Source organism: Caloenas nicobarica, chromosome 3, assembly GCF_036013445.1.
Source record: "Caloenas nicobarica isolate bCalNic1 chromosome 3, bCalNic1.hap1, whole genome shotgun sequence".
NCBI lineage: Eukaryota > Metazoa > Chordata > Aves > Columbiformes > Columbidae > Caloenas > Caloenas nicobarica.
The window spans coordinates 52,806,021-52,819,026 of NC_088247.1; the positions used below are offsets into that span (position 1 = coordinate 52,806,021).

General features: G+C 43.0%; 1 protein-coding gene and 1 long non-coding RNA gene across 5 annotated transcripts in view; one reads left to right on the forward strand and one right to left on the reverse strand.

The window, feature by feature from the left end:
* Positions 1-624: 624 nt before the first annotated feature.
* On the forward strand, positions 625-5,588 carry LOC135987269 (uncharacterized). 3 transcript variants are annotated; one of them, XR_010605985.1, is made up of 3 exons: positions 625-752; positions 1,626-1,910; positions 5,426-5,588. It is a non-coding gene; the product is annotated as an uncharacterized LOC135987269 (long non-coding RNA). The 3 variants fall into 3 exon arrangements; XR_010605986.1 differs by lacking the exon at positions 5,426-5,588 and adding an exon at positions 4,436-5,418; XR_010605984.1 differs by lacking the exon at positions 5,426-5,588 and adding an exon at positions 3,417-4,421.
* A 578-nt stretch (positions 5,589-6,166) lies between these two features.
* CEP85L (centrosomal protein 85 like) overlaps positions 6,167-13,006 on the reverse strand; it is a 151,443-nt gene continuing 144,603 nt past the window's right edge. For both annotated transcript variants that reach the window (XM_065630892.1, XM_065630891.1), the window contains exons 11-13: positions 12,311-12,418; positions 11,725-11,938; positions 6,167-10,605 (exon numbers count right to left, since the gene is read on the reverse strand). In XM_065630892.1, coding sequence (XP_065486964.1) covers positions 10,442-10,605; positions 11,725-11,938; positions 12,311-12,418 — 486 coding nt within the window. In that variant the 3' untranslated portion in view covers positions 6,167-10,441. The remainder of the gene's footprint in view (positions 10,606-11,724; positions 11,939-12,310; positions 12,419-13,006) is intronic.

A 13,006-nucleotide genomic window follows, 5' to 3' on the forward strand; every position in this document is an offset into this window, starting at 1 on the left:
TCTCTGTTTGCTTGGCCAGGACTCTTCCTTGCGAAACTACTTGATTTCTGTAATTCTGATGTTCCTTCTCCTGATTGGGAATGAGAGAGCATAATGTCTGCTGTTTGTCAAGGGATCAAACAGCTGTGCCTGAGCTTTTGAAGTTTCTCACAATATTTTCTAGTTCATTTTCCCTTTAGCGTTGCTCATACAGTGCCAAAAATATGAGCAGGGGCCTTTTGATTAGGAGAATTAAATCCTGGAGTGATGCTGGCATGCAACAGCAGCCACTGCTGCAGTGGTTCTCACCTCCCCGTGTCTGTACCTTAGAGGCGAGTGGCACCGGGAGGTGCCACGGTGGCTACTGGCACTGCAGGATGGGGAGGAAAAGCACTGGGGTGCAGCTGGGAAGAGGTGCCGGGAGCTGCTCCTCCGTAAATTCAGGGGCAGATGGACACAACGGGAGAGCAGTGAAGGCAGCATCAGCTGCCTGTGGCAGGCAAACCTCTGCTCCACGCAGCCCCGGGATGCTGAACGATGCTCTGCCGTGGTGCTCGTTTCCCAAGAGACCACTTCCCAAAAAAGCCACATGCCTGAGCAACGCGCTCGCTTTTTCCGCTCTCTCGGTCATCCCTCTGCAGGCACGCGAGGCAGCAGTGTGCTGCCGCAATGCAAAAGGACAGGGTGACAGTCCCCGAACCACGGCTGAGTGGACCCTGATGGCGGGGAAATCCGGCCGACCCAGGGAATTCAACAATCAACAGGCTGATCTGGTACGTGATGAAAGAAAACCTAGATTCTGCACTAGTTCTACAGAAAAAGGAGATAAAAATAGTTCTGTTTTCCTGCAGCAGTACCCGTGAATCCAGAGAAATTGTGCTGTATGTAAAGGAAATTATAACTTTTTGGCTGAATTTGGCCCTTTGGGTACTAGTCAGGAAACTTTTTAAGGTTTGTTCCCCCTCACCTCCCCATTTTATGAGGAATGGATTTAGTTCTGTGCAGCTCCACTAATCTTAGTTCTGGGAATAGGACTGTTTTCCTGGATTACTGATTGCCATGGGGCTGCAGGGGATTTGAGACAGGAGATGTAGTATCCCAGTTTTGTGGGTAGATTGAAAACCACTAATTTTTTTAACATCTAATTTCATATACACAGTGAATGCTGATGAGTGGAGATGCTATTCAGTTCTTGTGGAAATTTTCATCCAAGATGCTTTCCAAAGGAGCCTGTGTAATCTCCACTTGACAAACACATACACTGAGGCACTGAGACGGAGCTACTTGCCAAAAGCTGCCCAGCTCACCCCAACCAGAGCAGGCAGCACCACGGTTGGGCATTCTCTGCCTATTTTGAAGGACATGGCACCTCTGAAACAGGTTTCAGGCATGCCACAGATGTAAGGTTGACCTCTTCTTGGTTAGTTTGTATCACAAAGAAACAAATTATTCACTCTGTACGCGGAAAAGATTAAAAGCATTCAAAAGTCAGATTTAGAACGTGTAAGTCCAGGGCTAATTAATTTCTTTTTATTAGGAGGCCAGTTTATGTAATACATTTTTTTTTCTTTAATTAAATGAACGGTGGTCGGTATTGTAGAAATGTGCATATAAATAATAGTACTATGGTGCTGTGATATTTTTAGAAATTCTTCCTGGACATTTGTGTGAAGCCCTAGACTTCAGACACAGAAAATATCACTACTGCCACTTCAGACTACATCTCTGTGAAACCTCCTTGAAATTCACTCTTCTTCGGTAGCTGCGTGGTGGCCTGTGACCTCCAGCAAGATGCTTTGCCGCTGTTTTACCATGGCCTATAATCTCATCACAAAGGTGCCCTCCTGGGAAGCAGCTGTTACACGTTTGCACCCTCTCAGCCTCTGGAGAAACAAACCCAGTGACAAGGGCAGGTCTCGTTTCCCAGGCAGGTTAGTACTGTTCCCTGGGGTCCCCCCTCACTCACCGCAAATCGGCACCGTGAGCCCCATGCAGCAGGGGCAGGAGCAGAGCACTCTCGGGTGGAATGAGCAGAGGGTTGGCACCTTCCTCCTGCAGCCTGAAACATAGAGGGAAACCGCCTCCCTGTTGCATATTCACCCCTTAGCATCAGAGCTGCTTAAGATGAAGGTCCCTACCAGCTTCAGACATCCTGAAACAGAAATGCAATCTGATGGGGTATAGAACCTTCTCAAACGCATTCGTGCTGTAGCCCAAATGCCAGCCCATGGGTCTGTAAACGGCAGCAAGGGCACAAGGCTGCTGTCGGCAGGACAGCAACTGTGCTCTTCTTTCAATCTTGTACCAGGAGCCACTTTCCTGCTCTGCCGATGGACACACTACACCATGTGCCCTTTTCAGGGGCAAATAACAGGGGGAAATAACAGTAGCACCCCTCCTTTTTTTTGACAAGTAAGAAAAGCCCTCAGATAAAATTGCTGATTTCTTTTCCGCAGAGGAAGGATTTCTGTTTCGGACTCCAGAACTGCTGGAAATCCTTTAATTCTCAAGTGAGGTATTATAAGGCCAAAGTCATCTTTTGTTTACGCAGGCTGGGATGAGTGATCAGCCTTGAGAAAGTAAAGTTTAGCCAGTGACTTTTTTTTTTTTGCCGAAGTATCACCTGTGTATTTATTCTCACATTCTCCATATATTTTGGATTCAGGCTGCACGAACTTTGCTTTAAGCTGTCTGGGATCCCCATGCGGTGAGCTGCTCTCTCAGCCATTGGGGTAGTTTGCGTGCTGACCTTCATAGCCACCACAGTAGCACGTTGGGGAAGATTTGGGACTTTTTTGAAAATGCCAGCACTTTGAGAAAACAATTTGCTTTCTGAATTGGTGAAAATCGAGGTGTTTTCAGCTCCTCTTACCTCCAAGACTCAAATGGATGTCTCTGAGATACCAGGGTCTGAGCGGACCATCGCTTTTGATTAAAAGTCTTGCAACACACCCCATGCTGGGCCATACCCAGCACCAGGAAGGTTGTTAACCTGCCATGACTGATTTTGCCTGCACACACAGTTTGGGCTGGCTCCATGCACGCAGCCACCTGGGCAGGAGCAGTCCCGGGCTCTGAAGCTGCCACCGGCCAGGTGCAGGATATACTCACTCACTGGCTCTTCATGGTGGTCGTTAACTTTTATGAATGAGGGTGAAGGAAAGGGTGTTGGAAACAGATTGATTATAATCAGCTTTTGATTAAAATGTTTGAACCATAATTTATACTAAATCACAGGAATTAAGGCAGCGGGCAATAACGTAACTAATGATCCAATTGTCACTGGCTTGTATAATGAGGCCTGTCTGGGGACCGATCAGATTATACCATCAATCAAACCCCTTCTCAGCACTCCCTCCTGCAGCAGAGCTCTCTGCAGGGCTACATACACCTGCATCAGCTCCCTTCCAGCTCTAACCTTTGTTTTTTCTCCCCAGAATGATGAGTTCCCATGAGGGGGGCAAGAGTTCCCATGAGGGGGGCTGCAGACGGCTGAAGTTTGATCATCTTCTGGCCACTTCAGGGATGATTTTTCTGGGACGTGGCTGTTAAAATCTGGCCTCTGGCTCATCCCACACACCACGGCCAGTTTTGTGTCTGTGAGGCCACAGAATCACAGAACGGTTGGGGTTGGAAAGGACCTCTGGAGATCATCCAGTCCAACCCACCTGCTAAAGCAGGTTCACCCAGAGCAGATCACATAGGAATGTGTCCAGCCGGGTCTTGAATGTCTCCAGAGAAGGAGACTCCACAACCTCCCTGGGCAGCCTGTTCCAGTGCTCTGACACCCTCAAAGTAAATAATTTTTTCCTCATATTCAGATGGAACCTTCTGTGCTTCAGTCTGTGCCTGTTGCCCCTCATCCTATCATTGGGCACCACTGAAAGGAGTCTGGTCCCATCCTCTTTGACACCCACCCTTGAGATATTTATAAACGTTGATGAGATCCCCTCTCAGCCTCCTCTTCTCCAGGCTGAACAGACCCAGCTCTCTCAGTCTCTCAAGAAAGACGCTCCAGGGCTCATGCAGTGGGGAACAGGCCCCGTGCTGGGCCAAGTTATGGCTGGGACTGGGTCCTCTCCCCAACATAGGCTGACAGCAGCCAGGCTCTCAAATACCCTCCTGGGGCCAGCACAAAACGCAATACAACACGTTAGGTCTGGGAGGAGTTTTTTGCATCTCCATGGAACTCAGGGACTACCTGTATTCTCGGTTTTTAACATAGGGAAGATGAGCTTTTTTGGATACTAAATTCTATTTGGTTCCCCCTTGAGGAGTTTTCAGTCAGAAAACTCTCTTACCACAAACTTTAGCATTACAATTCACTCTCTCAGCAACAAACCAGAACTTGACAATGGTTTACCTTTTGCTTTCCTCCAGGCAAATGCTTTCACAGGTACACAGACCAGTAAATCAGTTTTCTGGTCTATTAATAACTATGGGTTGCATTCTTCAGGGGAGCTGCCAAACCGCTCATGAGTGAGCCCCGAAGCATTAGCTGAACCTATCAGGTATCCCACAAACTGAGCTGGCTTCAACTCCACAACTTGAATCACACCTTCACCTCTGTGAAACTCAGACCTGGGACACCAAGGAAAGAAGTAGAAAAGCACCAGCCAACCCCCAAAGGCGGAATAAATCACACAAAGTAGGAAGAGATATATGCACATACTAAACCATCATTAAATGGTGTCATTCACAGTATATGCTTTTCCTTGCCACTTGGAAATTCTCCAGGTATACTGAACCCATTCATTTACAAAACAACCCACCCAGCATCATTAGCACAACCTGCAGAATTGCTTAATTTACATAACATAGGTGATGTACCACAGATTCAACTGTTGCAAGTTGTCCCCATTCAAGATGCTGCAGTGTTATGTGCAGCATTGTTGATGGTTTCATTTTTATCCACATTTGGAGTTGTATTTTGTTTGTGGCATAAAGGCAAGAGAACATTTCCTACCACTACTATTGTTAGCAGTGCTTTAATCATGACACTTTGAAACCTAAACCTGACTTTGAGCAGCAGTTCACAAAAGGTCACCCTCAGAAATCTTATGGAAAATTGGCATCTGTGCAGCCCTTCACATACATTTATACAGGGCAGAGAATGTTTTCAATTGAGCTAGAAGCCCATCATTCAACATTCAGTCAGAAGGCTGGAGAAAAGCAAGTGATCTCTACCATATATAATGCATTAGCTAATTGCAGTGAATTTCCCAGCGTCTTTGCAAAGAGGTAGTGTCAACTCTCGTGCTCCATGCCAGGCAGCATGCTGGGGTAGGAGGGGGACACCACTCCACATACAAAGCTCACTCAGCACTTGGTGCTCCAAACAGGATCTAAGATTTCTCGCAGGGAGCTGTCACAGAAGAAACCACTTTGGGGTGACCCCACTTTCCTCAGCACATTGACGAAAATCCTTAACCTTTGACTTTTCCAGAGGCTGCACTCACTTGACACGGAAGGGAAGTCATCGTTGCTGGGTTGTGTTGGACTGTACTGACCCACAGTATTTCATGCAGCAGGGATTTCAGACTGCCTTTACTGCTCAGTCTGACCAGCTACCCATCTGTGCTTTCTAACTGAAAAATAATAATTAAAACACATCCTTTCTGATCTTCAGTTTTCTCCTTGGTACCATACCTGCTGCTGGTTTTGTTTCACCATCCCACTTTGGTGTTTTTGCCCCGTGTGACTGGCTTGGGGGCAACCACATGTTCCAAAGCTGATGAATCTTTCAGCATGTTCAAAAGTAGCTATCATCACACTCCTGCCTACTGTTTCATGCCAACTTAGTCTTTTTATAAGTCCTACCTGTTATCTCTCCAACCACCACCCGAGACAGACAAAAGCACCACCTGCCCAAAGAGCCAGCAGGGACTTCACAAGGAACTCTGCTCTAAAATACTTCTGTTACACTGATATATTTTTGCTACCAAGGCCTTGTTGTTTGTTTTTTAAATTAATGCCAGGAAGAGAGCTCAGTCAGGTTGTATTGAAGCAGAACTACAGACCACTGAAGGGAAGCTGGGGTGAGTGCTGGGAAGATCCTTCACGATTTGTCTCTTGTCTCCTGCCCTTGGTCCAGCTTTGGTCACTTCTGTCACATGCTGCATATTGGACAAATGAGAAGCATGAAAAAAAAAAAATCACTTTTGTAACAAAATTTATTTTTGCTCTGTGGATACAAATCCCAAACATCAACAAACAAATTCCAGTGGAAAAATACCAGTCATTAACAATGAAAACTTTTATTATTATTTAATAAATAGAACTTTGGCATTCAAAATTCTAGCTGTAAATCCTACTTTAAAAAAAATTACAAAAAGAGGCAAGAACAACAAGCCTAAAGCTGAGCCAGCCAGTGGCTCCTTTACTTTTTATAATGAACACATTGTGATTTAAGTCATGACAACTCTATTTACATATGAGGTATTCTGAGAGGTTCAAAAATTGAACCCAATTTACACAACTACCAGTCTTCAGGGACTGATCCAGTACATATGTCAGCTGTGCTTTTAAAAGATAGCTCCAGACACTCCTACCCACTGAACTAGTGATATACTGCAATTAATATACACAAAATAAACACATTATGATTTGAGTTTCCTGCTCACGCTTCGTATTCAAAACCGCTGCATACTACGACCAGCCTAACATTCAGAGTGTACACCCAGTACGCAGTTTAAGTACTTCTGTTTCTAGACGTTATGTGAGAGTTGTTACTATAGAACGTTATAAACAAAACACTAGCGGGTAAGAGGAAAACAAGGTGCAGTCATCAGCATTCTAACAACTTATCTCAAGTTCAAGGGGAATTTACACTTACTTCAGGCACAAAAGGCACAAAGGTATGCAGCTGTGGAATTAATATTGCTAATGAGCTACTGGAATAAGTCATCCCTTTAGATAATAACCACTGATTTGTTTGCTGCCTAAGAACGTAGGTTAGATCAGAAGATCTTTTCCCCACTCATGACAGAACTTGTCACATCAATGAGAAGAGCCCAATTATACCTCCAACTCCACCTGTGGAACATCATTGACACGGACAATGAAAACTGGAGCAAACTACACGCACACGGAGCAAGTGCAGCGCGCCGTGTCTGCCTGCGCCAGGGCAGCAGGTGGGGCAGGATGCATTTGCTGGCTTTGTGCTCTTACCCTGCAAGAAAAATGTCCAAAAACTCATTTGAAACAAAAACCAGGCAGCGAGGGGGAAGGAAGCCAGGAAGGAAGCCAAGGAAGGAAGCCTTTTGAAGTGAAAAGGACAAAACTTCAGCTCCGTAATGACTTCACGGCCACTGGCAGCTGCGAATGCTGGAGCCTGAGTGGGTGGTTTGAGCCACCCCCACAGTGCCACACAACTGTCACACTACTGAGCTGCGCAGCTGAGGCCACCAACCTACACCACAGTCACACAACTGAGCTGTGTTACTTCTGTACAGTAAATACACAGCATCGGCTATAGCTTGTCCAAATACAGTTACTCTCCAAGTCTTCTTCAAAATACATTCTTGAATACAGTAGTTACTGTAAATATTTTCTAAGGGATTGTATAAATTCAATCTGAAACGATACAAAAAGTTACTGTACAAATTTGCTGACAGCCAGAACGGTACAGTGTCCATTCACTAGAGGTTGTTATTCAGCCCTTGAGATTGTCCAATAGCTACAGAAAAAGTTGTCATGACTAAATCTAAGCAATTCCAACGTTAACATTCATTAATCGACTTTGTATTAAATATGCTGAATGAGACCACACACACTATATTTTAACCAATTAAACAACCATGCATATCTTAGACAAAGCTTATTCCATTTAGAGGCATCTGTAAACTGATGCATATATAGTAACTGCTACTACAACAACAGGCCAAATTTTAAGAAATCAAAGCAAAATACTGTATCACTATAGTCAATTGGTAGCCTGCATCTTTGGCTCATACATCCATCATTTACCTCTCCACTGTCATTTGACTGAGGCAGATAAACTCAAGGGTTTTTAAAATCAAGTGCTTTAAAGTCAACATAAATATTACAGGTTCTGTAATAAAAATATTACAATGCAAAATTACAGCACTGCAATCAAAGTATTACAAATAAAATGGGACCTCCTTCCTGAGGGACTTTCAACTAATACTTGAAGAGCATAAAAGCTCCTGAAGTGCTTTGCAAATAAAAATTACTGATCTCAACTCTGCAGTGCAGTGTCACCGTTTAACATGAGGGACACCAGCCAAGTGACCAGCTTAATAGTTCAAAGTGACTTAAAATCTGCTCCTCTCTAATTGCTCTATTAAACTCTTTGTTATTTCCACCCAATTTAGAAAAGTGTGTTGCTTGGTAATTTTTTATAGATACGTTTCTATCTAAGGAAATAATAACATGTAACTTAGGTGTTTCTTCTCTCCCTAATACTTCATTATCTGAAATGCTATTGCACTCTGACAGACACAGATGCCATGAACAGGAGACTGTTGCTTCCCTGCAGGGCCAAACCCCACAAACCGCATCGAAGGAACGAGCCCAGGCCCCGGTCACAAACGCCAACACTGTCAGAGGCACAGGAAACTCTGCAAGCCCATGTGCACAAAGATCTTTGTTTTCAGTTGTGCCCTAGTGTAAAAGCGCACCCTCAAACCTACAGAAAGAGCACTGAAATTTAAAACAAAATGGCCTTGTTTTTTACCTTGAAGTAGAGATACTAGGCATTTTTCACTTGAGATTTCATCTAGACACTGTTTTAGTGCTCACAGGAGCTGAACAAGTCAGATTAATCTATCTGAAAACACCATGTAGCAATAACATAAATAGTAACCCTATTTTTCACAAATTATTCCATGTGTACGTTCTGGATAGAGAAAACTGTCAAATAAATAAGTCCACATAGCTAAAAAAATTAAATCACTAAACTATATATATAAAAAAACGGTAACTGTTTAACATTGAACAGAAAGCAAAACATCACGAAGTTAAAACTGGTAACCAGTCTACATTGCTATACAATTTTTTTCTAGTAACATAAATATAATCAGAAAACCAAAGATATTAACACTTTTGCCATAAAAATCTTACCCTAGAATTGACTTGGTTCTAATCGTTAAGCTTTCTATGAGATTTCTGCTGTTACCCACACTATGGGTCAGTTGACTGACTTGCACATTAGTCATTTGTTAGTCACAGCCTTCTTTTAATACACTATATGTAACTGATGCCCATAATTTCCTTAACAGTGGGATTTGAGAGTGATTTTGCTCTTTGCAAGTTTTTGTTTCCTTCAGTTAAATACTATTTTACACCATGCATAACTGTGCAACTAACTTGCAGTAATGTTCCAAGAAATTAGAAGCATTTATGTCATCTGTCCCATAGGAGTGGAACAGCACAGCCAAGTGACACTCACTGAATAAACTATGGAACATGATCTTATTTTTTTACCGTAATTGCTTCCTACATAAATGGAGAAATCAAGAATTCCCAAACAATGCGGAAAACTTTGCAGTCCTCAGATAACCAAATACTTAATACTGCTAAGTGGAATCGTTCTGTTATAAGCCCTGATTTTATCAAATGCCAAACACCCGGTTTGCAGCCTCAGCAGAGGCCTTCAGGGATGGAACACAGACCAGCCACATTTTAAAATGGGGATGACATAAGAGAAAAATAAGTATGGTACAAACGCTAAAATACAGTCTTTTTTTTTTTTTTCCTGACAGCCACATACTATGCTGCAGTTTCATGCCTTCCAGCTTATCTGGGTTTGTCACAAACTTCAATGTTATTGAAACTACTCACAGCGATGTGAGAATGCTTAAAACCATTTTATACAGCTATATTTTATGCACTTCATCTGCATAAAGGAGTTATAACTTGGTTTGTTTCCGCTATTGGGCAAACAAGCTAGACATCCATTGCTAGAAACATCTTTCCTATATAGAATTTTTTAGGCAACTTGAAGAGTAAATGCTCCAAGATTGTTCCACTTGCAGTTCCCAGAGTGAAGTGCAGTTGCAGAAGCCTCTGGCTTCACCACATACAGCTCCAGGTCCTTCAACCCTCTGCTCTCATTTCAGAACACAGATAATTCCATACAAACCCTTGATGAAGGAAAGGACTGAGACTAGTAGCAGCACAGCTGTTTTGATGCTCTGATTCCAGAAACTAGGTGAAGTAATAAAATGAGCCCTAATGAAGGAAGCAGAGTATCCAACTGAATCATTCTTCACAGCTTGTTCCTACATTCAGTAGTTTAAAGATTTCTTGTAGTTTGTACCACTCCGTTCAAGCGATGACCCTCCCCTCTCCACCAGACTCCCCAGATTCAATATGCACAATTCTCAGAGATGCACATGCGATGCTATTTGCAGTCTTCCGATATGGCTCCTTAACAGAAATGCAAAGACCTGTGACACAGCAGCATTTAATAAGTCATTTGCTACTAGATGAAATGTTGTCATTGAGTAATGCAATTGTCCCCCATGTCCTGAGCGTAACGGTCCGACATTATAGTCCTTAATTCATCAATATCTTTTCGTAACTGACAAACGTCCAAGAGCTTCTTCGAAAGGGTTTCTGTGCTGTGGTAATTTTCATTCTCTTCAGCTGAACAGCTCAGCGCTGTGAAAAACAACACCTGAGGTTAAAGCTCTAGCAACCACCCTTTGTGAATACGTCAACTAGTAAGTCCCCCTTGAAATAAGGGGTAGGTCACTTCGATTACATCAAGACAAATAATGCTTTAGTATGATGAAAAGCCAACAAAATGTGGTACTGTGTGAACTTAAAATCAATTCAGAGCCCATCACTACTTCTCAGAAAAACACGCTTTGCTGTTTGCACCAAGATCGAGACATGCTGAAGTCCAACAGATCTCAACAACAGTGAAGAAGAACTGGCTTAGAGATTTTGGAGGTTTCCACTTTCTAGAGATTTTGGAGGTTTCCAGCCACTCAGAAAAGAGAGGTAGGAGGGCCTGGGAAATGGGGCCATGTAAGGTGATGAGATGGTGCTACAGATAAGCTGCACTATCCATCCTGCTGGCTGATGATGGTCTTGTGGACTTTGAGACTAGAATATGCTGCACTGCCCAGTACTTCAGAGAGTTACAGTGCAAATGAGCCTGTGTGGCATGTAGTAGCTCTTGCTGCACGGGACACTACGCTTTTACCTTTCTACCTTGCCGAAGGCCCAGTTCAGCAACGAGTCTATCTGGTTAATTCTGCTTAACACCCAGAAAACAGTATGATACATTGAGGTAAAAAAAAAAAAAATGTAACAGTTTATTAAACTTGTTAAAAGAAAAGACCTAACACCAACTCACTACACTAAAGCTTTGTCTGACTGGCCTTAAGAGTCTGCTTCTCATCTCCTGGTTCAGTTTACCAGCTTAGCACGTGCTGAAGCCTAGATGTGCCATTAACAGCACTGGAGATGGACTTGCCCAGCACTAGGCTTATCTAATACATGCAGACACCCAACCCAGCCCCAAACCAGACATACACACAGCTACCTTCTCTCCTGACATGACAAAGACCTGTGTAGTCATGCATTTAGCAGCTCAGGTCTACTAAAAAGCCCAGCTTTTCCAGAGAGCTCCAGGAGTGTACTTCATGCACAAGTCGCATATCATGGGGGACACTGGCCTGTCCAGCTGCCAGGTTCAAGCACCACTTAGCTAAACTGTTATTCCTGTGTGCCAAAACACTGTTAAGCATTGGAATGGCAACAATCACTTACATCTGATTCCCAGCAGCAGGGAAAGGTTAGGCTCCTTGCCTTGAGCTCTCTGGGTGAGAATACTGCATAGTGCTTTCAAGTCAAACAAGCAATGGGACATCTCCTTGAACAACTGGTCTGCGACTGGCATCTTCTCAGATACTGGCTGCCTGGACTGCTCCACCTGCCGCATCTGCTCCTTCAGGGAAGCATTTTCCTCCATCAGTCTTTGGTTCTTTGTGAAAAGCAAATAGGAAAAAGGAAAAAGTTAGTCTGCAGCATGTACTGTAGCAGAAAGTTTCCTGTTTCAAACCACAAACAGTATCATTAAACATAATTAATTTCCGTACATGTAATCAGTATTTCTGTACCCTTCCAAAGCTCTTACGTGGCTGTCTAGTTCATGTTATCATTGCTTAGCAGCCTTCACTCTTGAAGCTCTCACTTCCTGAAGTAGGGATGGTATCTATTATATGTCTGCACAGCAGCCAGCACGGTCAATATGTATTTAAGCTCATAGAGCTCTACCATGAGATGTTATAATCAATTTATAAGGTTCTTCCCCGCTGGTGTGGCCAGGGGTTGGGTTTTTAGAGTCTTTACTTACTTCAGAGAGAACTTTGTTTAACTGCTCTATATTCTTTTCTTTTTCTTCAAGATCATTTGTCATCTTCTGAACTACCAGCTTTTCTTGCAAAAGCTTCTCTTGCATAGACTAAATGGAATGAAAACACAGGTGATTTATATTAGCATTGACAAAAAATGCACCCTCAGTAAATTTCTAGAGTTTCAGTTATTTATTGCTTTTGTATTAATTCTTCATTTTTTATTTTCTACCATTTTCACCTGGTAATATTCAACCGGATCTCAATAGCTCTCTGTATACTAAGACAGCTATTCCAAATATCAGTGAAACTCTTTCAATAAGCACTACCTGTTTAGAAACAAAAAGACTATGTATGCAAAACATTCCTCCAATACGGAATGCATGAAGTCTAAAATAACCAGGCAATATTGCTTATTCTAACCAAATTATTTCACTTTAAATAAGCAGCAAATTAACTACAGCTAATCTTCATTTGTGCAATTCCAGGTTGTAACTGAACTTTTTTTTTGGCCTTTATTTTCCACAAAGACTGTGATTGGACTTCCCACAACCTTTTGCAACACAGAACTCTCTTCCCTTTCTACACAGCTGAGAAGAAAGCCTTTGACAGTTGATACAGCCTCTTTAAAACCATTGACACACAAGATAAATCAGAACAGCCTACACAACACTACTGTGCTGAAAAAACAACAGCAG